The 27987-nt window shown below is 47.7% G+C and overlaps 1 protein-coding gene across 4 annotated transcripts; it reads left to right on the plus strand.

Moving 5' to 3' along the window:
* On the plus strand, positions 1–26707 carry CABP1 (calcium binding protein 1). 4 transcript variants are annotated; one of them, XM_064726899.1, is made up of 8 exons: positions 439–748; positions 13082–13330; positions 17834–18010; positions 21584–21614; positions 22278–22421; positions 23688–23797; positions 24204–24351; positions 26088–26707. In XM_064726899.1, exons 2-8 carry the CDS (start codon positions 13286–13288, stop codon positions 26111–26113), a joined length of 681 nt encoding a protein of 226 aa, XP_064582969.1. In that variant the 5' UTR covers positions 439–748; positions 13082–13285; the 3' UTR covers positions 26114–26707. The 4 variants fall into 4 exon arrangements, with proteins under 4 accessions (XP_064582966.1, XP_064582968.1, XP_064582969.1 ...); XM_064726900.1 differs by lacking the exon at positions 439–748 and adding an exon at positions 3809–4119; XM_064726896.1 differs by lacking the exon at positions 13082–13330 and having other exon boundaries at positions 1–748.
* Positions 26708–27987: the final 1280 nt, after the last annotated feature.

A 27987-nucleotide genomic window follows, 5' to 3' on the forward strand; every position in this document is an offset into this window, starting at 1 on the left:
CGCGGCCTTTGTCTGCGCTGTCACATGGGCCGCGGTGCGGGATTTAAGCGGGTCTCCGCAGGACATGCCGTGAGCGGCGCGCCGCAGCCCTGCCCGCAGCGGCAGCGCTCCGCCCGGCCGGGGATGCGGCTCTAGCGGCCCCGCGATGAGCGGCTCCTCCATGGCGAAGAGCGAGTCCCGCACTTCGCTGCTGAAGGCGGCGGGGAGCCGGCGGGCGGCGGGCGGCCAGCCCCAGCCCCGCGGCAGCCGCGTCCGGGACGGCAAAGGACAAGGCGAGCAGATGGGGAGGGAGCTGAGCCAGGAGCAGCTCCCCGGGGAGCCCAGTGCCCGCAGGCCGCTCTGCCACCCAGGCGCCCGGGAGGACGGAGCGAGGGGCGCGGGGAAGCTGTCACATGGACGGGGGGAGAGTCAGCCCGAGCCGGCGGAAGGAGGTCCAAGGAGAGGCAGCGGCAAGGAACCGGTGCGGACATCCAGGCAGCATCACCACCTCCCGCCGCACGCCAGCCACGGTCACCCCCAGGACCAGCATCAGCTCTCAGACAGGGATGGGGAGGAGGCAGAGGAGGACTTTTTCTTCAGTCACAGGCAGAGGTCCAGCAGAGAGTCCCTGAAGCTCTCGGAAGGCGCTTCACCTCTGTCCAAATCCAGCAGCAAGTGCTCCACCAAGTCCAGCGGCAGCGATCGGTCAGTGGAAGCGGATCCCCTCATCCAGCAGCTGCACCCCATGCTCAGCTCGGTCTTTGGCCAGGTAAGGGGCAAAGCGCCCCTCGCCACCCACCCCTCCCTCTCTTCCCACCCGCTTTCCCTCCGCGCCCCCTCCTCCTGCGGCTCCCGGACCTTGGGCTCCTCGCTCCGGAGTCCCCGCGGCCCCGGGCACAGCCCGCAGCTGTAAATGCACTGCTTCCTGGGCGCCCCTGCCCAACTTCTCCCGGCGCTGCGGCACGGCCGGGGGCGCTGCGGGGTCGGCCCCAGGAGGGCTCCGCGCCGGGGACGGGGCGCGGGTCAGAACCCCCGGCCCCGCCGGGCGCTGCGGAGGGCGCTCTCGGCGGTGCTGACGGGGGAAGTGCCGGTGCTTTCCCTGTCACCGGGGGAAGTTGTGGCTCTGCCTGCTGAGGGTGAGAGTCAGAGAAGAGGATTTTTAAAAGCTATTTACTTATTAGATTCCATCTCTCTGGCTCCCCGCCTTGCTTTGCTGTATTTGTTTACATCTCCTTATGGTACATTTCTGTACAATCAGCATATGAATCATTTCTGATGGCAGAAGCTGTCAGGGGAAGGTAGTGGGGAGGACGACAAAAAAAAATCCTGACCCAATTCCGAAGCCTTCCCAGTCACTGTGTTAGAATGGAACAGATGCTTTTGGTGTTTGCAAGCTCTTTTGGTACAAAGCTGTCGCTTTTAGCTGCTTTTGGTAGTGAAATTACCCAACACGGTTACCCTCTAAAAATGAAAAGGCAGAGGGAGACTAGCTTGAAATTTTCTTTTAGAGACATCTAGGGATGTTACTGGAAAATGTAATCTCTGGGAAGATTAATGTAACTGCAATCTTCCAGAAGCACAATTATAGGTATAAGCCAGTAGCCTGGATGGTTAAGTTCCATCCAGCCCTGGAAATGATCAATTAATCCAGAGTTATGATTTCTGGAGTTTGTTATCGTTGAGTCTTTTCTTTCTTTCCTGTCTTTCTCTTCTTTTTTTTTTTCTTCCCTTTTTTTTTTAATGCGTGTTTGGGAGGCTTTGCAGGGAGCCCATTCAGACTGAGATTATGGAGAGAATTAGCAAAAATTTTGTAATTGGATGGAAGGAGGTGATACACACAGATGTTTAATACAAGAGTGTTGTCTACTTCTGTTCATCTTGACTTCTCCAGATAAAAATCAAAGCACATCTGTTCCCTCCAAAGCACAACACTTTTCCATCCTCACTGACAGTCTGCTGTTTAGGAATTTTACAGTTGTGTTTAACTTAAAAAAAGTGTTACCCTCCCTGTGCCAATGGTGCATCCGATGTCTAGATTAAAATTTTGTTGTGACAGTAAGGACGAGTCTGGTCAGCAGATTGATGCTCAACCAGGTTACAAAAAGCCATGTTCCAGCACCAGGCTTTGAAATGCGTGGTCTTGGCTCTGATTTATGCTGTAGTTCTGAACGGAGTGAAGATGTATCCAAGAAAAGATTTTAAGTCTATGGAGCTGTATGTCCCCAAAGCATCAGAAATACAAACAAATTCATGCCAGGTCTCTCACTCATGCAAACCCCTCTGATTTTGAGCTTAGTCCTTACCTGAACAGCACCTTTATTTTACCTGCTCTGCTGCTCACATTCCAGTGTCAAAAGACAGTTCTGAAAGCTGTAAATGTAGCAAAATTTACCTGTGGTGTTCAACAATGCCCTTTACTGAAATGAGAGAGATACAATTCTAATTTTCACTTTTTCACTGAGTACATTGCACCGGTGCTTACACGCACACACCAGCATCTCTCTTTTGGAGTGTAGTGTTATTTATTGCATTTTCTCTCTGTATTCTTCTCTCACATGCTTTCTTAGAAGGAACTGTGACAGAATGAAAATTTACTGGAGATTTTAGGACTGACTTTTAGGACTGGGCTGTAGTAGATCCCCCTGTACAGGGGCAGGATGGGGAGCTATAATTTTTTATAATTTAGGATACACAAAGACCTGGTTACATGAAATACGTGAAACTTTTTTTTTTTTTTTTTGGTGGTTATATCAAAATCCTGGGATGAATAAAGACCCAGGTGTAAGATGTATGGAAATTCTGTCATGGCACAGAATGATACAAATTTTGTTTCTGTGAATGAAGAAAAAAATGCCCAGCATTGTGTAAAAAGGTGTGTGAAGTTTTGAAACAGGCAAGGACTTACACGTGTGGCAGGGTCATAGGTGCAGACACGTCCAGGGTTGCAGTCTGAGGCTGCAGGTGCTGTAACACCAGTCTGCTCCACATTGTGATTAGAAGACAGCAACAGCTCAGCAGATAATTCATTTAATATGAAAACTTCTTTCTAGCCCACACAGCCCAGTGTGAAACAGTTAGAACAGTAATTTTGCAGCACATAGGAGAGGAGCACAGTGATGCATATCGCAGCAGCAGAGCACTGTGGTCCAGCAGCACCAGTTTATCTTGATCCAGCTCTACAGATGTGGAACATCATCACCCTGTGCCGTGGTGGTGCAGTGATGTGGTCGCAGATGCAGACACTACAGTGGTACAGTCAGATACACTGAAAAGATTGCAGGGCTGACTCCATGGAGAATGTCATTATTGCAGTAACAGCAAAAAGGAGCAGTTCAGGACTAGAGGGTTGTGTCTGAGGGAGACAGATTTGTAGCTGTGCAGAAAAAAAGACAGAGTGAAGGAAGAAGCGCCGTGTTTATATAACCAGCACAGCAATATAGTGCACTGTGGGTGTGTACTCCAGGAGAATGCTAAGATACTGCCAGGATACAGGATGCAGTGATATTTTATTAATTAGGCTTATGCTATATTGGTGCAGTGATGTTCTAATACCATTAAGCAGTAATACTCTTTTAGGATATTTTACCATTTTGTAATTGAGCGGTACACGAATTAACAAAAGTAGGGTAGTGTAATGATGCATTAAGTATAAGCCAGGATGTCATCTTAGCCTAATGACATGTTTGCACACCAGCTCAGTGCAGCAGTTGCAGAGGAGCACTCTGCTGTGGACTTTCTGCTGGGCTGGGATGCAGCGCGTGCAGCTCCGAGCGTCTGGAGAGCTGCGCTGACAATGCAGTGGTGTGGTAACGCAGTCCCGGGGCACAGCAGAGATGTGATACTGGTGCCGTGTGGTAGGAGTTTGGCAGTGCACGGGTGTGATAATTGTGGAGTGTTGTAGCCTGACAGGAGAGTTTAGCAGTCTACTGATGTAGTAATACAATATTGCAGACAAGAGCCATTCTGTGCAGCAGTGATCACTTCTGGTGTGATATTTGCAAAGGGCTGCACTGATCTGACAGCACCATCCCGCTGTAGCAGAAGGCAGCAAGTGAAGTATTACCACCATGCCACAGTTTTGGAAGCACAGCTGAGTTAGCAAGAGGACAACGCCACAGACTTACCTGGTGACAGTGCAGTGTGAGTATGGGCTGGTTTTATGCGGGACAGTGGGACAGCAGTGTTTTAAAGTGACCCTGCAGTGGCAGAAACTCAGTGCAGTGCAAGAGCAGTGCTGTGATTCACGGGTGTAGCTGGCAAGGAATGTGTGTATGATAATGCAGCAAAGTGGGAAAATGGCAAGAAAAGAGAGCATGATGAAGATGTTTCATGTGATTTTAGCCTGATAGGATAGTGTTGGAGTGGCCAAGTGGCAAAAGTGTGTTGTGAAGCATAAGGGAGCGTGCTTATTACCCCTGCAGAGCAGAGAGTCCTGTAGTGTCTCTAGTGTGGCTACAGATCACAGTTCAGCAACAGAAGAGGAGTGCTGACCCCTCAGCAGCTGGGATGGCAGGGAGGTGGCAGGCCTGGCAGCAAGACACAGTTTATCAATGTGACAACAGCAGCAACAGCAGCACAGAGACCGGGACGGCAGTGCGGTGACAGCAGGACCGCAGTGCAAGTTTTGTGGCATTCCTGGGGCAGCGGTGATGTGGCTGCAGTGCCCAGGGTGCAGCAGTGCCACGGGGATGTGGCTGCAGTGCCCAGGGTGCAGCAGTGCCACAGGGATGTGGCTGCAGTGCCCAGGGTGAGCAGTGCCACAGGCATGTGGCTGCAGTGCCCAGGGTGCAGCAGTGCCAGGGTGATGTGGCTGCAGTGCCCACGGTGCAGCAGTGCCACGGGGATGTGGCTGCAGTGCCCAGGGTGCAGCAGTGCCACGGGGATGTGGCTGCAGTGCCCAGGGTGCAGCAGCCACCTGGCACCTGGCTCACACGGCTCTGTGCAGGGACTGCGGCACAGACAGCCACCGGTTCTCATTGCTTCATTCCTCCTGTGCCTCAGTGCTGGCCTTGCTGGTATCTTTAAGAACAGCTTTTTCCGGGCATTTGCTATGCAATATTAATTTGTAAGTGATCCTGCCATGTGAGACCTGAACGTTTTCAGAGCCGTTTAGCTTTCACACCCTACCTGACTGTTAAATTTTTCAGTGAAGTGATTCCCCAACAGTTTTCTGTCAATTGCCTCTGGTAGCATGGGGATCAAAGGGGTCAAACAATTGCCGTAGAGAACCATGAAATATTTACAGGGTTCTGCTGTTAGCACTGTGGCCAAAGGGGCTTTTGTATTTCTATTTGTACAGGGAGTTTAAAGCCTCTCCTGCACCATCTCCCATTCCTGCTTTAATGTCAGTGTCCACATTACCATTAAAATAGGGAAGGAATCTTTCTGCATTTCCTGTGAAATTTTCCTTTTATTTTCCTGCTCCACCCCCCTTTATTCCTGAGCTTTAGTTCTTAACAGGTTTTAATGGACCTTACAGCAAACTGGGATGACAGAAGTGGCCCCATTTTGGGACAGAAAATGTGGAAAGCATGTGTGGAAAGCATGTCAAGAACATTCTCCTCTGATCAGCCGAGAGCGTGTAGGGAAAAGGTGCCTTGTCCAGCCTTTCTGGTCTTCTCATCTGCCAGACAACTTTGTTCCCTCCAATGTCTTTGGCTTCAGCTGATTCTAACAGGCGTTTTGCCCAAGAGCCATCACTGCATCAGGACCATTCTTGGAGATCCATCCGTGGAGAAGTAGGAAGCCCTGGCCAGTCCTGCCAGGGTAGAGTGGCTCCTGGCTCAGTAATGGAAGTTTTCAGCTGGCCCTGTGTGTTAGCGAGGGAGGCTGCAATGGAAACTTTCATGTGTCACGCTGTGGGGTGGCGAGGTGAAGGTGAAAGGTCTGGGTTTCCAGGTGCTCACGTGTTGTGTTGTATCTGTAAGGCAGGTGAAGCAGTGGCATGTCAGGTCTGGTGACAAACTGAGACAGTCTCTAACTAAACTGCTCATTAACTCTGTTAAATCGGCACAGTAATTTGGGGTGAACAGGCTTCTGGCTTAGCATGACTGACCGCCGGAGTGGTGCTGGTCCCGTGGCACGGTCTTGGCTCGTATGGAGCATGGACCGTGGGTGCACAGATTAGGAGGCAGAAAGAACCTGAAGAAATGCCGTATCCTGCACCGACTTTTCCTCCGTGTTTTGTGGCACCTCTGAAGGTTTATACCGGCCCAGAAGGGTCCCTGAGGGCACGGGCGGAAAGGGAAGGGAGTCCGCGTGGCAGCAGGGACAGTCCCGCGGACAGACAGCGGTGTTCCCTCTGCTGCTGCCCGTCCCGCCGGGGCTCCCGGGATCGATGCTGCGGGCCTGTCCCCTACCCGCTCCGCCGCGGGGCTCCGGAGGGGCTGCGGCGGCCCCGGCGCGCCCCCGCGCGGCCCCGCCGCCTCGGCCCGGGGCCCTTCCCCGCCCGGCAGAGCCGCCTTGACACGGACCCGCCGCACTCTGGGCTCCCGGGGCATGCCCTGTCCCTGGGCCGCCCGGTGAGTGTGTCAGAGCCGGGGACAGCCCCGCCGTTGCCGTGAAGTTGGCGAGAGCCGCTCCCAGCTGCGTGTTCACTGGGTCGGATACCTGCGTGGGGCCCGTACAGCCTGCGTGCTTCCATCCCTGCATGAGTTGCCACAGCCCATGTCCATGCATGTAGATTGACATAAAAAGCCTTCATGTACATGTCTTGTCTATGTACACACAGCCTGCTCGTGCAGCCTCTGCTAACTCTTCTGTGTGGCTTCACAACCACCTCTGTACACGCTTATGCATTCCTGTGCTTAAAACATCGCTCGGCGCTTGTGTGCACACCTGCCTGCTGACACCTGCCACACCTTCCAAGGTACGTCTCATGTTTTTATATGTAATGACCTCAGACACAGAGAAACATTGTTCCACTTGAGCATATCCACTCAGTCTCCCCTTTGCTCAGCTTGGAGAAAAGTTCATCACATTTATTGCTTGTAAAGAGCTTGAGGGATGTGAGCCAGACGTACAGAATCACTAAGGGGCAATGGATAAGCCTCCTGTCTACAGTAGGCCTGCCAGCAAACATTAATCTTTGTCAGTGATTTACTTTTTAAACAAATCTGTTTTAAAAGGCTATAGAAAGACTTCAAAATAAAACCAAGCTAAAAGAACATTCATTAAATATTCTGTTCATGAAATATACAGCAGCATGATCTAATGCACTGAAATACACAAACCTTCTGGTTAGATTCAGTTTATCTTTGGAGAAGAAAAAAAAGCTTTCAGTAATAAATTAATCATCATTTACATAAGTCCACTGTCCATTTTGTTAAGCTTTAACTCCTTGATTTTTGTTTCATGCAATCCTGGGTTTCAACATAATGTCAGGGAAGTTTAGCTTTAGATCTAGTGGCTGGGCTGCAGGTTGTCAGCTGAATTAGCTGTGATTCTTTGTAGCATTCCAGCTTCAGTAACTGTTTTTCCCTGATGCATCCATGAGTGGTATTGATTTCCAATAACAAGCAGCTATATGGTGTACATTCAGTAAAAGATGTCTAACTAACTTTGGGCTCCGTTTCAATAATCCTCTGACATTCCTGTGACCTTAGAGAGCAGCAGTAGTGTCCATGAACCTGAGTAATCCTGCAGTCAAATGCTACACTTAAAAATAAAGAACTGTCTTAGCTATGCTCATATTTAGATTTTTAGTAGCTTTCTGCTCCAGCATAAGACCATGAACTCAGTGCTACCCAAGAATGAAGACATTAGCAATATTCTAACATTTCTTCCACCCATTCCTCCCCTGGAGTACTTTGCATCTTGCAACCATCTTTGGAAGGAATACACAGCATTGTTTCATCCCACTCAGGCAAAATACATTCTCTGCATTTGGAAGGAAACAGGCAATAGTGTAACACTGGGAAACATCATGTCACAACAGTTGAAGGCAGGAAGTAGAAAAACACCAGCAACCTCAATGTGTTCTGCTGAAACAAACCACAAATTGTTTAGATACTTTGGGACCATTTGTGTTGAGGTGTAGTCAGAGACCTGGGATACACAGTTTGGTCCTTTTAAAGGTGCTGTCAGATCCTTACTCAAATTAGAAGTGAGGCAGATCTCTGTTTTAGGGTGGCAAATCTCACGTAATGCTGCCAGGTTGGTTTGGACTATTTGGTACTGGTTTCCAGGCCTCTGCTCATCCCCTGTCCCTCTTGTTTCCAAAGAGGTGAGAGAGCCAGGCAGAATTAGCTGCTTCTGCAGTAGTCACAGTTGGATGGAGTGCAACAAAATTCCCATATTCTGGAGCAAAGACAAGGAACCACGTAAGGTCTATTTTAAACAACCTCTGTGCTCCATATACATGACAAATCCTCACAGCAGCTTCTGAGCTGTCAAGTTTGTACTTGTCTTTTTGTAGCTCATTGATGATCTTGAGGATCATCATCAGCAAATATCCACAGTACAATGTGGTCTGGCCAACGCATCTCCTGCGTAGGAACTTGGAAGTTGGGCTAATGCAAAATCCTTGGATCAGATCTGCAGGGAAGGTGTCAGGAGAAAGCACGTTCCCAACTATTTTCATCTGATGCAAGAAGAAGCCAGCTATTTACAGACAGAGCTGTTCCAAACAGAAATTGACAGGCAGTCCAGGCTTTGTTACCTTGAGAGGAATAGAAAATATTCTCCGTCTTTTTAATAAACATTCTGTTGTTTGTGATTGATTATGATCCAATTGCTCTAATGGAGGAGAGTATTATGCACAGCATGAGTCAGCAACACTTTCCTCCTGGAACAGCTGACAGCAAAGAAAGTTCCCAAACTCTCTGCAGAATTCCTTTCCCTAGATGAGAACCTGGACTGCATCCACCAGTACCTGCTTGTGCCTCCCCTTGAGATGGACCTGTACTTGTCTGACTGGCATATGGAACCATCCAAGGTTCCTTTGATGTTAGAAGACACAACTCAATGTGTAGCAAAAGCACTTGGGAGCTGATGCAGAAGAAAAAACAGAAATCAGTCACAGAAATTGAGAGTGCCAGTGCATGTTCCAGTGGTTGGGAGCTTCAAAATGAGATCCTTGACAGAACTGGTACAGGAGGATGTTGCCCACTCCAAATGGTTAGGCTCATCTCAGGTTGTTCAGTAGACAAGACAGTTTCTGTCAAACTATACATTTCCTGTAAAATACAGATCTGTAGCCACCAAATAAAGGGTTATTGGAAGCAGGTTTGAAAGCTACTAATCCATGTGGGCACTTTCCACTCTGGGGTAGGAAAAAATACAACAAAAATTCCTGCCCTGTTAGGATAAATAAAGTAAGGGGATGTATTTTAATATACTAAATGTTTAAAGCATTTAGTGGGCTCTTGGTAGAACTATGGACTTCAGTGAAAAGATACTAGGAAAGAGTTTTCCCTGCTTTACTATACAATACCCATTACCTACTGACATTGCCCTGTAGCAGTATTTATGTTGTGTTCAGAACAATAATGTAATGTTCCAGCACATGAAGGACTGTGCACTGAAACAGGCCTAGCATCTGAACAGTCCCCATACAAATCCATACTTCCACTGAAAATTTTTGCCAAGCAAAGCTACAGTTTGATAAGCAGTCACATGTTTTGGATTGATTTTGTTTTCTCTGTTGTGTCTGTTGGATATTTGCTGCCACTAGATAAAGCTTCTGGCACCTGCCAAATGATTAGCTATGAGGAGTTCCAACATTTTCCTATGAAATGAGCGTTTCTGCCAAAGGTGCCAGCCCAAAGCACAGCACTGCTGCTTTTTAAAGTATCCAGACATATTAAACCACCTAAATCATTCCTTGTTGAATGCCAAGTCAGCCAGCCTTCTCCCTTCCATGTGCTCAGGTCAGTCAGCGTGCCAAATGCTTCTCTCCCATGAGCTGACACCCTGCTCTGTGCCAAGCTGCATCCCTTGAGCTCTCTGCTCTCCACCTTGGACCTGGGGAGAAAGGGAGGGATGCATGAACAGCAGCAAGAACTTGCATTTCACAAAGTTCTTGCAGATTTTTAGAAAGTTTACAACAGAGACACAGACCTTAAAAGAACAGTGTGATTGCCACAAAGAACAGTGTGGGAAAACCAGTATACATGCATGTGCAGCCCTCCCACATGCACACTGACTACCCCAGATATAGGCATACCCACAGATCAGCACCTACACAGAAATGTTTCTGACACACTTATTCTCAGCATCCCGTTCTCTTCCAGCAGCGTCAGTTGGAGGAAGGGAGAAAATATGTTCCTTCTAACCTAATCTTCTAATGACCTTTCTGCCAACTCCACTTTCCTTGCCTATCTTTAAGCTACCTGTGGTGGTGATGGGAACAAGGTCCTACTGTTGAGAGATTTTTCTCCTCAGAGCTCAGCAGGGGCTGTCTGCCAGATTATGGTGTCCTGCTCAGTTGCTCTTAAGAGAGTCAGAGTAAATAAGGAGATAAAAAATTGCTCATGATTGCATCTCTTGGGCCTCTTGAGCTGCACTGGAGTTCTTACAGAGTCAAAGGATTGTGTCTGTGCTGCAGACCTGGTGCACATGGGCTCCCATTCCCTCTTCCCTTCCTGGACTGCAAATTCCCTGCCAAGCCTGGCAGGAGTCTCAGCCCTCTCACTCTGCCCTGCACGTTTCCTACAACTGCCTGTAACTGTAGGGAAGAAAAGCTGGAGAGTAGGCAAACACAGTGGCTGGTTCTGAATGCTCTGGTACAAACCAGTATTTAGAGGGTCACCATCTCATTGAGAGGCTTTTAGAGCTCACTAAGACACACTCCACAGCTGTATTCCAAAGCTGTCCCACAATAGTCTGGGAAGTGTGATGGATTTTTCTGGCTGGAGATGTCTGACTCCCTTTCTTCCCTCCCTCTCCCTGGGACAATGTGGGAGATGGGCACTTCTCAGTTGCAGGGTGTTCCTGGCCTGCATGCTTCCTGTCAGGGAGAGATTCATTAGCAGCAGAAAGGCAATTCTCTCTCCTCTCTGCTCTGGAATTGAAGTCATTTGTCTCAGGAAGGAGCCCAGGCGCCTCACTCGCTGTGTGGCAGCTTCTGCTCAAGGGAGACAAGCACTTCGTCAATAAACAAGGAGCCTGGGGAATGGCTCCAGCTGACAGAGGACATTATTAATGACTGGCACTTTGTCAGAGGGTAGATCAGCCTCCCATTAGCTGCCTTAAGAGGGAAAAGAGAAATAGGGCCAAAGATGGAAGCCTGAGAGCAGCTGGGAGTTTCAGCATCCTCCTGCAAAGACCCCACTGAAGGGCCCAGGGCTGGCACAGCCCCCAAGGAGTGACTGTGTTTTTCCTCAGCATCTCCTGATGAGGGAGACAGGCCCAGCTCAGGAAGAGTTTTGCTTTCCACCCTAACATGGGTGGGCTCTGCTATGGAGATCTTCCCCTCTGTCCCCCTCTCAGTCTGCCCTGGGTACAAGGGGCAGACAAGGAGTCTTCCAGCATGTCCTGCTGCAGCTTTTTGTTTTGGAGAGCCTGTGGACCTTTGTGCAGCTCCTACAACATCATCTAATGAAGAAGGTATTCAGGGAATCTGAGAGGAGGCTGTCCCACTGTCTTCAGTCTTGGGAAGCTGTTATTACAAGGAAGAGCAAGAAGCACCATTCCCTATGGCCATGCACTTCTGTCTGTGGCTAACTGGAGAAGCTGCAGACTTTTGTCATACTCCTAGACTCATCTCCTTAGGTGGAAGAAGCCTCTAAGCTCTAAAGCAACTGTTGAGTCACCTTAAAATCATACTTAATTTGCCGCAGCACCATCAGGGTGGAAGGAGAAATCCCTGCTTTGTTTTGACATTGACAGTTCATCCTTTGTCCTACAGCCCTAGAGCTGTCAGGAGAGCGAGTCCTTGGCTCCTTCACAAAAAGCATCTGGTGCAAGTCCTCAGCCTATGGAGCAGGTCTCTTTAGAAGCTTTTGTTTGGAGCTGCACTTGCAAATAAAGATGTGAAATCTTTCAGCTCAACACCAGAGTGTCCAAGCAGCCTGCTGCATAACAGGGTGTAAGATCAGTGTCATCCTGGTCCTTAGCTCTTCATACTTCTTATCACTGTGGAGCTGCAGCTGTGGTGCCTCACAGCTAAAGGTGCATCCGCTATCCTGCTCAGATACTGTTGCCTGAGTGTGATTATGTGGTTTTTATTCAATTTAAATCTCTTTTCAGACTGAATGCTCTTATGCTCAGCCTGAGATCAGGAAAAAATATATTGGGGACTCATCCCTTTTCTTTCAGAGATTATTCTGCACTACAGGCATAAAGTCCAAAATTTAGAGCCAGCTCTAGGTTCAGGTGCCTCTTATTTATTCCAGGACTTGGGCTCTTGCGAATGAAATGGATGGATCTGACATCAAAATTCTTTGATTCACATTATCTAACCTGGGGCTGTTTAGATTTAAGATTCGGGTGTGAGCCCATCTTTGGCAGATTTGTACAGGTTAAACTGCCAATTGATTTTTACTTGCAGAAAGCTGGAAAAACTTTACTGCAAGACTGGCTCAACATCTCTCCCTTGTGGTTAAATATTACTGTCCTGGGGCTGAGAGTGTTGTAGGGTCCCAGGACTGCTGTCTCCAGGCTTGCTTCCACCGTGACAGAATAAAAATCAGACACCTCTAGGTCTGCTGGTATTTATAAGCTGAAACAGGTCCCACCCAGATAAATGGGTCCATTTCTGCTCTGAAAGGAGCTGTGGTCTGCTCCAAGCCCCTAAGTGGATTGCCTTCTGGCCAGCCTGGGGCTGTGGTGATTGAAAAGCCAAGAGGAGTTAGAAGGGGGGTGGGTAGGGATGCAATGTTCAGAGGCTGTGTGGACCCAAACTAGCTAGATTCACAGAACTCATCACTGAAATCACTTCTTGCATTGCCTCTCTGTTTTAATTCTCCCTGAAACAGCCCTCTCCTATGAGTGAAACAATCTTGCCTGCAGATTGAGGGGGGTGGGAGGGATTTGAACATTAATCTGATGTAGATTATACATCCGCCTCCCTCTCTCCCCCCTTCTCACTCACTCTCTCTCTCTCCCTCTCTTTCTGTCTGTTTCTCTCCCCTCCCTCTCCTTCCTGCTTCATCTCTTCAAGAAAGTGAACATAAAGTAAAATACGGAGAGAGAGAGGCAGAGAGAGAAAAAGCTCCCTGAAGAGGGAAAGCCCCAGCAGCCAGTAGCTGTTTGGATTTGCCTGGTGCTGCCTTTCTTGCTTTGCTCCCAAGGAATACCTTTAATGGGATCAATTGCTTCAGTTCCTTTATAACCAAGTCCACCGGAAAGGCAGCCTCAACATATTATGGGCAACTGTGTGAAGTCTCCTCTGAGAAACCTCTCTAAAAAGGTATGTTCCCTGAATTGAATCAATCCAGCCCTGCTTCTTGGGATGGGTGACACTGTGGGCAGACAAGAATGGGAGGCGGGAGAAACACAGAGATGAGTATGAGGGGTTCAGCTTCTTCACCAGACTTTTTCTGTAAGAGCTGCTCATGCAAGTGCAGCCAGTAGAACCCAGGATGCTCAGAGCCATAATATGTATAAATAAATGTGTGTGTAGGCTCATGTCCTGCTCACTGTGTGTGTACAGCTCTCCTCTGGGTACCTGCAAGCATGTGCTTGTTGATGTGCACAGTGTGCTGGCACGCTCCTGTCAGGGCAGGAGTGAGCTTGTGCTTGTGCTTCAGCTGAGAGTTACCTGCTTGAGTAATCGTGTGTGCTGTGGGTGTAGGGACATACATGCATGTATACATGAAGGGTCACTTGTCTGTACATGTTGCCATTGCTGTGTAAGAGTGTGCACACCTATGGGCCCATCTGAGGTACCTGTGTGTCCTTAGCTCTTCACATCTCTAACAGGCATCCTGAGGGCCTGGGCAGGTTTGCTGTGAGTGCAGAAGGCATTTCTGTGTATCACACACATGCCCTTGCTTGTATGGTGCTGTGTGTGCTCACCTGCTGGTGCATGTCCTCACACAAGTCTGTGTGTAGACATGCACGTTTTTATGTCTATCCATCCTTGCACATGAAGCAATTAGTTTGGGTATGTGTTTGGGTACAGAAGCATGTTTTTCTCTTTGTTCTGCTTGTCCATGCATCTGTTTGTGAGTGGATACACTGGGCCCTGGCTGTGTGTTTGTGCATCATGTTGCACATCAGCGTGGCCCATGTGTCCACATGCTTGGGCCCAGCTGGACTCTCTGAGCTGCCACATTTGTCTGTTAGGCTTCAGCCCACAGTCTGTGGGACTGAAGTTTTGCAGTGGTCCTGGGACAAACTAGATCCAGGAATAATTCTGCTGTTATGGACTGGGTTGAAATGGGAACAACATGCCCCAGAAACATTTCTTGTTTGACTGAGGAAGACCTTACAGCACTGTGTACCTGTCAGCCACACAGTACTCACTTGGCATTGCTGCAAATCTAATAGCTCAGCAAAAAGCTATGCAGTTCATTCTCCATAAATGATAAAGTTATGCTGATCATCCAGAGAATTGCAATGAGATGCTGTCTCTGTGGAGACCTTGATGACAGTGAAATGCCACTGCCATCAAGATGCTTTATCCAGGAGACCTTGGCACCTGGGAAAGCTTCTCTGCAAGGGAGCTGTCTGGGAGAGAGAGGACCTCCATCGCAGAGTTTCTTTTGGCTGCATTTTGGCCTCTTCTGTATAGAAACACAATTTGCTTGTTATCTTGGCTGCTGTAAACAACGGCAGTAATGGCACAGTGCTGCTGTGGGGGAGCTGGGATACTTGATGAGGGAATTCATCACCCAGCAGTTATGCAGTGCTGAGACCAGTCCTAGGTCAGGGTGACCTGCAGGGAGACGTAGAAGTAGCTGAGGTTCACCCAAATGTTGCACATGTGAAAAACCAGCTTGGTTGTTTGTAGGTCGCCTTCAACTTGGAATAAAAGGAGTTGGCTGCAGCTGTACAAGGCGATTGCAATTAAAGTCTGACAGGTAGCCAGGCTGCTTGAATCGAAATAGATTCAAGAACCTGTAAATTGTGTTGTCAGTCTTTGAGGTAATTTATGCTTTTATTCCTAAAAGCTGCTTTGAATAACTCACTTTGTGCCTAGTTACAAGGCCTGGGATGTCAGGACTGAAGAGAAAAAGTTGCAAAGCTGAATCAGAGAATTTCTCAGACATCACTCTAGTGAGCTATGAAATCAGGCACTCATCCTGACAGGTCCTGGTACTCTGCCACTCTTTTCATCACAACTCACATGATTATACTGGAGACTTTGCAGATCAGTCTTAACATTGCCCAATTTCACTTGGCTGTTATATGATCCCAGTCATTTTTCTCAGATTTTACTTTGAGCAAACTAATTTTGCTGAAATGTTAAAGAGGAGGGACTGCAGACAACACGTGTGGAAGCTGCTCTTGGGTGACAGTCTGAACTCTTGAATACATTATTTCAACCCACAATTTGGGATTCACTCCCAGGCACCAGCTGGCTTGGTCTAGGTCTGGATGGCACCAGGGTACCTTGCTTGTTCAGGCTGTGACTCCCTGTCTGTTGTTGGAAGCTTCAGTTTCTTGTTGTCACGTTGTCCCCCCAAATGATTGTGGAAGCCATCCTGGCTGCTTTTCCCTCCAAGAGATGCTGCAGTTGGGATTGAGGCCCCTCTTGGCTTGCTGTTCTGCAAAGTCCCTCTGGCACTCAGGCCAGAAATGAAGTGAGTCCTGGTGTGCTTCTGCTGTGCAGAAATTAAAAGCCTTGGCATCCAGGTCCCTCACTTTGCCACAGCTCTCCACCACTTTGGCCATCTCTAGATCAACCAGGTCCCTTCCCACTCCATAATCTGACACAGCCAAGGGCTGGACTTGGCCAGGAAGGTTAGTGGTCCTTTGCTAAGAAGGGACTGGGAAAGCCTGATCTCCCCAGTCCTATTCTTGCATTTTCTTTGTCATGAACACTGCTGTTCCCCTGTAATGGGTGGCTGATGTTTCTTTGCCCCATACCAATATCACAGCTCCCTTGCCCTCTCTTCTGCGATGTAGAAGGAGCATGGTGAAGGGAACTCGAGTGGATATTTGCAGGAGAACCTGTGAGACTGCTGGCAGAGGGAACACTGAATGCCATAAATCCTGCCTGCAGTGACAGTGCAGGGCAGGGAGCCTTGCTGAGCTGTTCACCTTGGTATTCTGGCACTGCAGCAGTTTGTCTGGTCACAGTCCTCAGTGGCTCTTGGCAACTGTTTTGTCAAACTGGCAACCTCTGTCGAGACAGAAAAATAATGGGATGACTATTATGAGGTACTGCTGTATTGCTTGGTAATAAACCATTGACTGGAAATGTCACCAAACAAACATTCGGGGCTGTGGGGCTTTGCATCCTTCATGTGGCTTCACTGGAATGAAACACCGATGTGGGGCATTTAAGTGATTCATATTATTCGGTATATTAAACTGAAAAAGGTGCCAGGAAATAAAGCTAATAATTTTGAAAATACATTGCACTGATGTCACAAAGCTGTGTAGCTCAACACAGGTGTCTTGACATTTAGCTGAGCTAGTAATATGCCATTTGTGGATGGATGCTCATCTTTCAGTTTTCTAAGGACAAGTGTCCTATGTGTCAGAATTAATCAGAGACCAATTCCTTTCTCAGGCACGGCTGCAATGAAAATGCTTTTCTGCTTCATCATTTTCTTTCTCCCTGGCTTGCTTTTTGAGTTATTTTTGTTTTGATGCTTGATATTCACATGACATTATACATGAGCAGCTTGGTGTAAGACTGTGTACAAAAAGGCAAATTACAAACCATGCATGCAATGTAATAGCACATGACAGACACAGCAAGTAGATACAATAGTCTCAGACAAGTGTGAATGGGGGGTGTTTGTGTCTGGTCTTTTAGCCTGAAAATTTACCTCAGGCTTTCAGGAAAGGGTTAATAGAGACAATGACAAGTGACAGAGCTTCTCTGATCACCCCTGGGAACGCTGGCTGTAAAAGTAGAATCATTCCTGAAGAGGAATCTAATGTATGATTAATGTTTATTCTATAAAACCAAGGGTCCTGTGGGTTGTGTTGGCTTTTTATAGCTGCATGGGAATATCAGGATAAGAGGTTTTTTGCAGAGCCAGGGAAATGCATTTCTATAAAAGGAAAGCAGCGCCTCCTTATAAAATCCAGTGCTGGATTCTGTTCTGGAGCCTTAGCTTAGCAGGACGTGTGCACTTAGAAAATGTGCAAATGCAAACACTCAAAAACGTTGTGCCCATGTCTGATCTCCACTTTGGGACTGTCAGTGATTAAAAGAGGCCAAGGCAGTAAGTGCCTCAAACCCTGAGGATGTAACTAATTAGTAGCTGCACAAGGCAGCGTGAGCCTGCAGTTGGCAGGGCCACCTGATGCTGTAAATGGTCTTTTGAAAACGTGATAAAGCGTGTGATGCTGTGTGAGCCTGAGCAGCGGCTTTGTGCAGCTCTGCCGGCTCTCCTGGGGATGCCCGGGCACACTTTGGCACACGTACTGTTAAGTTGGGCTGTGCTTGTCCTTTCAGCTCATTCAAGGCAGTGTTAGCTCTGGGGCTGACTGTGGGAGTGTGGCACTTTGGGCTGTGTCTGGGTAGATCTGAGCAGCGCTGAGAGTTTGATGTCGTTTCAAAGAGAAATTCTCGTGGTTGGTTGTTCTTTCAGCGTTTGAAAGTGAACTCCTGGACTTACTGCTTCTGTACAAATCCAAATAGGCCGGTGGGGGGGACGCAGTGTGCACCAGATGAAAGAAATGTAGCAATTATATCTCTGCGAGGCGGTTCAGTAAAACTTCAGAGGAACGAGATGGGGAGGTAACATCCTCTGTTGTGTTGTTTGCTTGCTGCTGGTTGGCTGGGAAGATCCGCCATGACGAGAAGACGAGCTATAAAGCTGTCCAGACGAGCGAAGAGGGGTCGTCGGCTGGCGAGTACCAGGGTCCGCTCATGGTGCTGGCCCAGAACTGCGCCGTCATGCACAACCTGCTGGGGCCAGCATGCATCTTCCTGAGGAAGGGCTTCGCAGAAAACAGGCAGCCTGTACGTAAGTTACACCCAGCGGGGCGAGACACGCACAAAGCCACGTGGACGCGAGTCGGGGATGCGGAGCCGCCCCCGTGCTCCGTCTGCGTGCAGCTCTGTAACTCCCAGCCCTGGATCTCGAGCATCCCGGCTCCAGCTCCAAGTGCAGATACAGTCACAGGCTAATGTCTAACCTGAAGGATGTGCAGATATCCTTGTGCTTAAACACCAAGAAAGGAGGATTCTAAACTTGAAGCTGTGGAAAATAGATCCAAGTCTATACTCGAGTAGCCATAATCATATGAGTTCATGAAAAGGTTTTAGGACTTCAGGACTTGCATATATTCATATGGACTCAGGAAAAGTCCAGTGCTCAAAGCTGTTATTCCAGCAAGACACACATCTCTTGATTAGCTCAGATTAGCATTTAAAGCCTAAATAGCCAGTTAAATGCAAATCAGGGCATCTGTATTGGGAACAAGCTGTCCATATTTGATACTGTTCCTATCAGTTCACAGTGAGCACACTAGCACCAGCAGATATAAGCAGACAGCTGCCTCCTCACAGATACCCGGACACAATCTCTTGTGCACTGGCATACCCAGCCTGACACTGCAGCAATCCCAGCCAGTTAAACTGAGGAACATCCGGCTTTCCTTATATTTGCAAATAGTGCCAGGCTACCAAATGTTATTACCCTCCCACATAGAGAGAGAGAAATAGCAAAACCACCCCTATTCATTCAGTCACACCTATTGTAACTAGGTGCTCATATGCATCCAATGTATGCATTTATATACAAACAAAAGACGTGTGCTTGTATGTATGCACCCCAATACTGTGTCTTTACAAGAATTAAAACATATTTTTGCCCCCAAACATTCTACTTCTACAGCAATGTGAATTTAAAGATAAACAATTTAATATGATTAACACACCTTTTATGGATATGTATTAGTGAATATGTGAATTGTCAGATATTCACCCAGTGCCTTCCATGTTCTTGTGGTGAAACAAAGCTTACCCCAATTGCCTCAGAACCAGAGGTTTATTGCCTCTGTAAGAAACCTCTGCTTTACTTGTGTGTTGATATGGTCATCTACAGCTGTAGGAGACATGTAGGTCTTTATTTCTGAAACCTCTGCTTCAACCAACAACTCAAGAAAGAGTAATTATGTGTCATTATTGATCAAAAGGCTTTTGTTCTTCCTAACCTTCAGCCACTAAGTGATCACACAGTCCCTGTGCCAGGTCACTAGAACATGAAACACACTCTTGCACAGGTACACTTGCTGACCTGCACCGAGCCACCTGTCACAGGAGATAGGTCCAGCTCCCTAGTGGACAGCTGGACAAGTGTCCATCCTGCTTAGGCCATGGAAGCTCACTGTACCCTGAGAGGTCTCCAAAATAGGATTAGTGATGTCTCTAAGTACCCTGATGTAGAATAAGTGCATCTAATACACAGCTTTACTTTTACTGACTCTCTAGGCCAACAGGATTTCTTGTGCATAGAACAGAAATAAATGAGGGTAAGACCATTAAGTATAATGGACTCTCTGGGGGTCACCTCTGCTCATATCTAGGATCTTAACTCTTGGAATAGTTTTATTCCTCTTCCCATATGTTCTCCGAAAGCTTTAGAGTGGTTCAGCCCATTTTATCCCAAGCAATTTTACTCCTTAATCATTTTAGGGGATTTTTCAAATTTAAAACAGAAAACCTCTTCTTGATGTTAGTTATCGCTTGAGTCAGATTTTTGGAGGGACATAAACCCTCCCCCTCCTTCTGCATTTGCAGTATCTGGCAAATGCAAATTCTTTGGTGTGCAAAATTAGAGCCAGTGCAGAGGCCCCCACTTCTGACAGGTGTCACTGATGTCAGTTACAATGTGGTCTTCAGTGAGGGAGGAGGAGGAGGAGGGGGAGGATGGTCTTGTGAGGACTGTGCTGGAGGAGGGCCTGGGTCCTACCCTGGCCACTGTCACAAGGCAGCAGCTACCGTGGGTGAGTCATGGCACCCTTTGCACTGCAGTGCTGGCACTCACAGCCCTGCACCTGCACCTGCACCTGCACCTGCTGTGCACCCAGCCACTATCTCCAGGGATCAGTGTTTGCACTCCATGGAATAAAGTGCACAAGGTGCTGGAACTGATTGTGGGTGGTTTTCTTCTGTTATTTTATCTAAGGCAGGAGGGCAATTATGCCTCCTGCATCCGGTCTGAGGAGATTGAATTGCTTTATTACTTGGTATTGATGAAAGCAGAACAAATGGGATGACATGTTTGAAAATACCAGGTCTGTGAAGGATGAAACAGCAGAGCCAGCACGCTCTGACAGTTCCATCCAGCACAGAGATGCCTCTGGGAAGGTTATGAGTGGCAAGCTGGTCATTTCTCTGGCACAGCCCACTTCTGCACAGACGTAAGCCAGTGTGTGTCCTAGTTTGCTATGCACTCCGAGCAGCTGCCATTAGAGTTTCCAGAGGAGCCTGCGGTTAAATAGCAAAGGATCATCCTTCTCAAACTGATCAAAGGCACCGTCTCCAGGCACATGTGGTGAGGCTGGAGGACACCTGGAAGGCAAGGAGAAACTCCCCACAGTTGAGGGGAAAAGCCGAGAGTGAGACGACAAAAGAGATCGCGTTTCTGTGTTTCCAAATTCTCAGATGATTTGGATTTGCCTGGGAGCCATGAGAGGAATTAGAAAGGGCATTTAAACCAGAAAGCAGTGCATTTCCATGCTCATCTCTTCTTCCTGGTGCAGTGTTGGAGCTTTCCTATACTCTTATATCCTCCCCCTTCTTCCAAGAAATTCAAATTGGATGTTTGAAGTTGCAGTGTTTCCTGAACATGGTGAATCCTTGTCCTGTTTCATTTGTGGATGACCTTGATGATGTATATGTTGTGTGTCTGCCTTCATGACTGGTTTTAAAATGCTTGTATGTGGAGTTGAGGCTGGGGGGAAGGGGGAAGTTGCTACCTTTTGTGGGGACAGATTGTAGGCGATGTCACTGAGACATTGACTGTGAGAGACCTCATGGCTGTTGCTGTCCTGCCAGAAGGACAGAGATCAAGCAGTGATCTGAGCAGATGATAGTCTAGACCTGCTGGTTACAAGGACTGCTTCCAGCTGCTTTGATCTGTGTGTGTCAGCGGGAATGGCAGTAGAAATACAATCAGAGCTCCAGAGGAGATCATAACTGCTACAGGGACAGTCTCTGCTCCAGAACTTGGTGCTGGGCAATGATGAAGCAGCTTCGTGAAGTTGCCAATCATACCATCAGTGGGGAGGCCACAAATCTTGCTGTGTTGGTCCAGGTCTATTCTGTTCAGGGACCACCTGTCATCCTCCTGTCCACCAGATGAGATGGAGAGGGCTTGCAGAGAAATGTGTGCAGGTTAACACCCCTCTCTTTGGGAAGGAAAGCTGGGAAGCCTTCCTAGGTAGATGGTATTAAACATGTCATCACCTTCTTGTTTCTTCTCTCACTTTCTGGCTTGTTCCAGAACCCTTTGTACCAATAAGTGCTATTTTGAAACTATTTTGTGGCCAACAAATGTCTTTAACATAATATGTTCTCTTTTTGCAGGATAGAGAACTGCGTCCGGAAGAAATTGAAGGTAAAATTTGTTGTTTGTTCTTTGTCCTCTTTCTTTCTGCCCAGTGAAAATGTGTTGGCTGGCCCTTTCATGGTGGCCCCCATGGGTAAAATTATTTGGGGCAAATCAAGGGAGATGATTACTGAAATAATCCCAGTAAAAGAAATAATGTATAAAACTGAAAGAGTTCTGACTGTGAAGGAATTTGCATCCATTCCATATTCTTCAGGGTGAGAGGATAAGTAAGTAATGGGATATTGGCTGTTAGGGAACTGCTGTCCCTCCAGCTCCCACAGAAAGTGTTGTGGAGGATGATACTATAATATGGCTCCAAGGAAGCTGTCTTACCTGCTAATCTCTACAGTGAGGGGTATATAATAGAGAGCAGAGGTAAATGTTGGAAAAACTTACCTGCTGCAGTTTCTTTAGGGAGCACAGTTTAGCAATGAAGTGTTTGTGACACTTGTAGTTCGAACAAGCTTTCCTGCCAGGAATGAGCCAGCAGCACTGCTGACAGAAGAGCTTAACTTTGCTCCAGTCATTGCCTCATGTAGGGAGATCTGGTGGGAAAACACTGAGTATCTTAGAGAGTCTGCCTTCATAAAGTGCTGTTTATTCTGGGGAGTTTTCTTGGAAAAGGTATTTCAAGCTGTCACTGACAATATTGTTCTTCCTTTCCCACAGAATTAAGAGAAGCCTTTAAGGAGTTTGATAAAGACAAGGATGGGTTTATTAACTGCAGGGACCTGGGGAACTGCATGCGGACCATGGGCTACATGCCCACTGAGATGGAGCTAATAGAGCTATCCCAGCAGATCAACATGAACTGTGAGTAATGCACACCCAGCTGTACCTGCCTGTTGCTGCTGTGCCCTGCATCATTGCCTCAGGCTCTCTTGGTCTCTGGCTGCCTCTTTCCCATTGGATTTTTCCCCTCTGTCCTTTGGTTTTGATTTTCACTTCTTATCATCTCTCCTGTTTGTTTGTGGTCTCTAGAAGTCAATGCCTTTGTTTTTGCTCATCAAAGGGACTGTGTGGACTGTACTGTATATGGGAACAGTGAGTGGAAGGGTTGTCCTTCATGCTTATGTTGTGAGGTATTAAACTGCCCTTAGTGTGTGCAGTCAGGCACCAGTGCATAGGTTCTGTGTGTTGTCATATAGAAGCTGTTGTCAGATGGTGTCAGACTGAAGAGCAAGCCTGGGAAGATGGGGATGCTTTGTTTAGATGGGTGATGGATGGGCTGTTGGTCTGTGGTGGTTTGTTGTGTATCTGCTGTGTGCCTGGGGATGGGCTGTGAGCGAGCTGTGCTGGCAGCATCAGATGGGAGCATCTGCTGCAGTCATGGAAAGATGTGACAAATGCATCTGATTCACTGTAACTGTGTTTGTGACCCTTGTCTTTCACCATCATTTTTGTCAGCTCTCATCTGTGGCAGTGCAGGGTATCACCCTCAGCCAGGTGGGGAGAGGCATATTTAGTGCATGTTATTTCTGACACAGGATTATCTTAAAAGGACAAATTACTTGGTCTAGGGAAGGAGAACAGCTGTGACATGTGCAACCAGTCACACACAAAAACAGCTGATAACCCTGGCACACAAGTGCTTGGGAATTTGAGAGTGTTGCTGACAGCTCTCAGGGCACTAACAAGTAAAAGAACTAATACAATGAATAAACAGTTGGACATACATTAGCTGCTGTAATGGAGCAGGACTGCACCAGTGCTGCAGGGCAGTGCCCAGGCTCTGCAGGAACATGGTGCTGTGCCCTTGCTGTGCCCTTTGGCACAGGCACAGCAGAGTTGCTGTAAGCACTAGAACGATCAAGCCTCTGATACGTATTGTGTGATGCAATAAGGGTGTGACAGTCCATGACAGCCTAGGATGGAATAATTTGGGCTCATTCTACCCAGCCCATAATCCAGAAAACACAGGGTAAAGCTTCCTCTCCTTTTCCTTCCACTGTCCCACACCCTCTGTGCTTTGCTTCCTGGAGGGCCAAGCGCTCTCTGGGGCACACAGAAATGCAAAGTAAGTGCTGGTCTTGGCTAACTTCTGGAGTTCTTACACACAATCTTTCATCTTGTCCCAAGTGGGCGGCCATGTGGATTTTGAAGATTTTGTTGAGCTGATGGGACCAAAACTTCTAGCAGAGACTGCAGACATGATTGGTGTAAAAGAACTCCGTGATGCCTTCAGAGAGGTGAGTGATCCCTTCCGCATGCCCCCAGAGAGGTGAGCAACACAAGACAGGATAGAGAGAAGAATCACTGGAGAAGAGGAGGAGGAGGAGAGAGCAGCACAGTGGAAGACTTAGAAAGAGCCCAGTCAGGCATGGAATAAAGGAAGAGCAGAGAACATTGCTAAGATAAGGGAACTCTTGAGGCAAGGAAAAGAAAAGCTGGTGCAGACAGAGCATTTGCAAGGGTTTTCTGAGGAGAAAAGACAGACTGGATCCAAAAGACACTCAAAGGAGAAAAAGGAGGGACATGGAAGGAATGGAGAAAATACAGAGCACTTAGGAGCAAGACAGTACAAAAATCAATCCACAGCAAGATCTGTTTCCTTTAACTGTATTTCCCCTGCTGGTATTTTTCATGTACTTGCAGTTTGACACCAATGGAGATGGGGAGATCAGCACCAGTGAGCTGCGAGAAGCCATGAAGAAACTCCTAGGGCAGCAGGTGGGTCACCGGGACATTGAGGAGATCATCCGGGACGTGGATCTGAACGGAGATGGGCGTGTGGATTTTGAAGGTGAGAAGGGATCAATGCTCGCTGTCCATCTCCCCTGGAGTGAGTCAGAGTCTCAGATCAGAAGCTGAAGTGGAAGACTTGCATGCTCAGGGCCCATGGTTCTGAAGTATGGAGAAAAAAACTTCATTTTTTCAGTCAGATGAATTGTTCATTTCTGTATCATTTCTTGCTGCATCTCAGTTTTCATTGAGTCTCCATAATTCTAGCATGGTAAGAGATAGAACCTGTCATACAGAAACAGATCCTGGTGCACACATGCTGTGCCTGCCATTGTTTTATGGGGCATTTTCCTTTCTTTAAATCTATTGCAAGAGCTGTGGGGTGGCTGAATTGCTTTGGAGAATGCATTGCACCTTCCACTTCCTCTGGCTCACCTTTGTTATATGCCTCTATAGAGAATTGTTTCTGTGCCTTTATGCCAGAAGATGGTCATATGCCAGCTGTGCTCACTTATACTGCAGATATCTGATCCCTAGGTGTCATGTTAAATCCTAGAGATAATTAATTTCTTCTCACACTTTTCATGCCAGAAGGACTTTGAAAAATAAGAGTGGTTAGGCTACTATCCTAGCCATTAGCTGTGGCAGGAGCAATATTAATAGAGCCCAGGGTTTCTGGCAAGGAAGCAGTTGATATCAGACAGCTAAGAAGATATAAGAGCTGGAAGGGTGTGAGAGTGGGCAGGCTGCTTTTTTCCCTGGTAGAAATCCAGATGTCCCTTTGCAGTAAGGGTGAAGTACTTGAACTATGAAATTAAAGTAAAATTGACATAATTTTTTTGGCTCAGTGTATTCCTAGGTCTCCTACATGACAAGGCATCTCAGTCCTCAGGATTACTGGAGCCTCTGAGGGCTTTCAAAATATTGGAATATCACCAGTATCTTCCTGGAAAGTATCTGGTAGCTGCAGTTGTTCTAACGCACTGGCTGATTACATGACAGAAGCTCTCCTTGTTTCCCACAGCTAAATTATGTTAGACAGCTAAAATACATGAAATGCTATCCCAGTATCAATTTCTCTGTGAGTTACCACTTTAGTTGTCAAAGGACACCTCTATCAATGGAAAAGGAGAAGTCAAGGGGGTAATTTCCACTGCCCTCCTCTTTGCAGAGTCATTAGTTCCTCAGCAATTCAAGTGCAGAATGAAAACACATTTATATTTGATGGCATTTACACTCAACTTGAACAACTGCAATCGACTTCACAAACTGCAGGGTAGTCAAGAAATAGATCCAGGGCATCCTTACAGTTAACATGTATCTTTAAAAACAAGAAGTCCCTTAAAGTAAACTTTTCTCTGCAAGAACGCCAGTATAGGTACTGGCACAACTCTCATGCTCTCCCACACTGGTATCTCTGTGAAGTGGCAAGTTTACTAAGAAATCATACCGTGTTCCCAAAACTGTAAATCAAGGTTCCCTGAAGTTACAGAGAAGGGAGACAATGCTGGCTGTAGTGTTGCACAAAGAGTTGCTTGTGCAAACAGGACCGTAGGTGGCTGGGAAGGAGTCCAAGGCAATGAACTGACCTGCTGGAAGGATCTTATCACCATATCCAATGCAAGGCTTAAAGCCCACGTTGTGTGAGCTCTCAGGGCCAGTCTCAGAGTGCACAGGCTTTGCTGGCAGCCTGGGGACTCCCAGTCTCGCCCTGGCTGCTGTCTCCAGTGAATGAGAGCTGGGCTGGGCACCATGGATGCCTTCTGGCTCAGGGCTCTCTTGTGTTGTTGGTTGCAGAGTTTGTTCGCATGATGTCCCGTTGAAGATTATCTCAGCTGCAGAAGAATCAGCACCTTAGAGAGGGCAGAAGAGGACCTGGCTGGAGCATCTAGCCCCGATGTTCCTACGTGAAGGTTTATCGGCTGGCTGCAATTAGGACATTGCAAGATGACCTGCTGCTCCTCCCTCATGGTGGTCCCCATGCCCCTCCACCCTTTCACACTGTGAAAGACTTGCAACTTCCTACAACTGGAACCATTCCTTGAAGAAGATTGCAGGAAACTGCAGAGCCAGGACTTGCCATGATGCTTTCATGGGATATTTGCAACTTTAGACTCCTCCTCCCCAGCTTTATTCTCCCACCAGCTGCTGCAAAGCAAAAGCAGGAGAAATCCTCTTGGCTTGGTGGATGAGAGCAAAGCCATTGGGACTGGTGGCAGCCTCAGGGCGTGCTCTGCACTTCTTGGTTTCCCTTGGTGAACCGTGTCTGTGTTTGCTGTCTCAGTGTGTGTCTATCTGTGTGGAGTTATTTATGCTTCCCCAACACTTATTTGCATCTCCTGTGGTTATGTTTACCAAGAGTAAATTCAAATATATGTCTTGTGGGGGGAAAGTGATAAATATGCACGTTGAAATGATGTGGAGCCTGGATGTCCCTGTGAGAGGTGGTGACCGGGCTGGGGGAGAAGGGCTTGGGCAGATTCACACCCCAGTGTCTGCACCAGGATCCAGAGGCAGGTCCTTGCTGCAGAAAGGGGAGTCAGTGCTGGCCACTAAGCCTGTGTCAGGACTCTGCCCTCCCTCCCACTGTCCCCATGGCCAAGGGGCATGGAGGGGTCTCCCAGTGAGAGCAGTGCAAAGGGTTCCCATCCACTGGCATGGGCACAGGTGAGAGCCCCTGCAGTATCATGGGAAGGAGCAGTGGGAGAAAGGGCCCAGAGGGGAGCTGGGTGGGAAGGGGATAAGCAGCAATAGCCAACCTCACCCTTTTCAGTTCATTTTAAACACAACTGTGAGCACATTTATGGTGGGGCCATGCTGTGGGAGCTGAGCTGTATCTCCGCTGGGGCTTGGGATTGGCTGGGAGCCTCCTTGTGTGGCAGTGCCCTGCTCTCCAACCTCTTCCCACTCAGAAATGCTGCACGTCTGCAGCAGTGACAGCAGCAGCCTCCAGGCCCTACCAGCGCTTCCAGACACATCAAATCTTTCCCTCTTTTCCCTAAGATGCTCCCAACCTACCACTCCCTTCCCCTGCTATACCAGACCTACAGTTGTTTCCCTTCTCTATGCAAGGCTCAGTCACAAATTAGCAGGATTAATTTCTGTTTGGCTTCAAATGGCTTCAAAACCATCATCACTGTGTTTCTTGGTGTGATTGGGAGTTGTTTTCTTCTTGGTTGCCTCCTTACTCAAACTGGGAGGTCAAGGACCAATATCCTCCTGCTTCCTCCATCTCAAATCTTTCACTTCCAGGGTTCTCTGTCAGATTCTCAGGGTCCACAGATCCATGTCCCAAAGGAGGATTTTCTCTTCTGCTTTCCTGTTGCTGTGCCAACCAGCATAGCTGTAGTGATGGCTGATGCTCCAGGGATGGAAAAACTGTTTCTCCTTATATTTGTGTGTGTGTGTGCATGTTTACTTGTGTTTGCACAGGTGTGTGCACTAGAAGGGATTTGTGTGTGTGCACATCAAAGCAAGGAGTGCAGATAGGTACCTGGGAGTGAAGCAATAGGAGAGTTTGTATGCAAGTGGGTGTGTGCCCACTGTGTGTGTTTATCTGTGGAGCTGGTCCCATCTTGGAGATGTGGGTGTGAGCCAAGAACTTGGAAAATGGATATTTACAGATCTCCACATTTACTGGCTCAGTAGCTGTATTATTGAGGGTGATATTGGAGATGAGGGTGATAAACTGAGCAGA

The sequence above is a fragment of the Zonotrichia leucophrys genome, chromosome 15, assembly GCF_028769735.1.
Source record: "Zonotrichia leucophrys gambelii isolate GWCS_2022_RI chromosome 15, RI_Zleu_2.0, whole genome shotgun sequence".
NCBI classification, from domain to species: Eukaryota; Metazoa; Chordata; class Aves; order Passeriformes; family Passerellidae; genus Zonotrichia; species Zonotrichia leucophrys.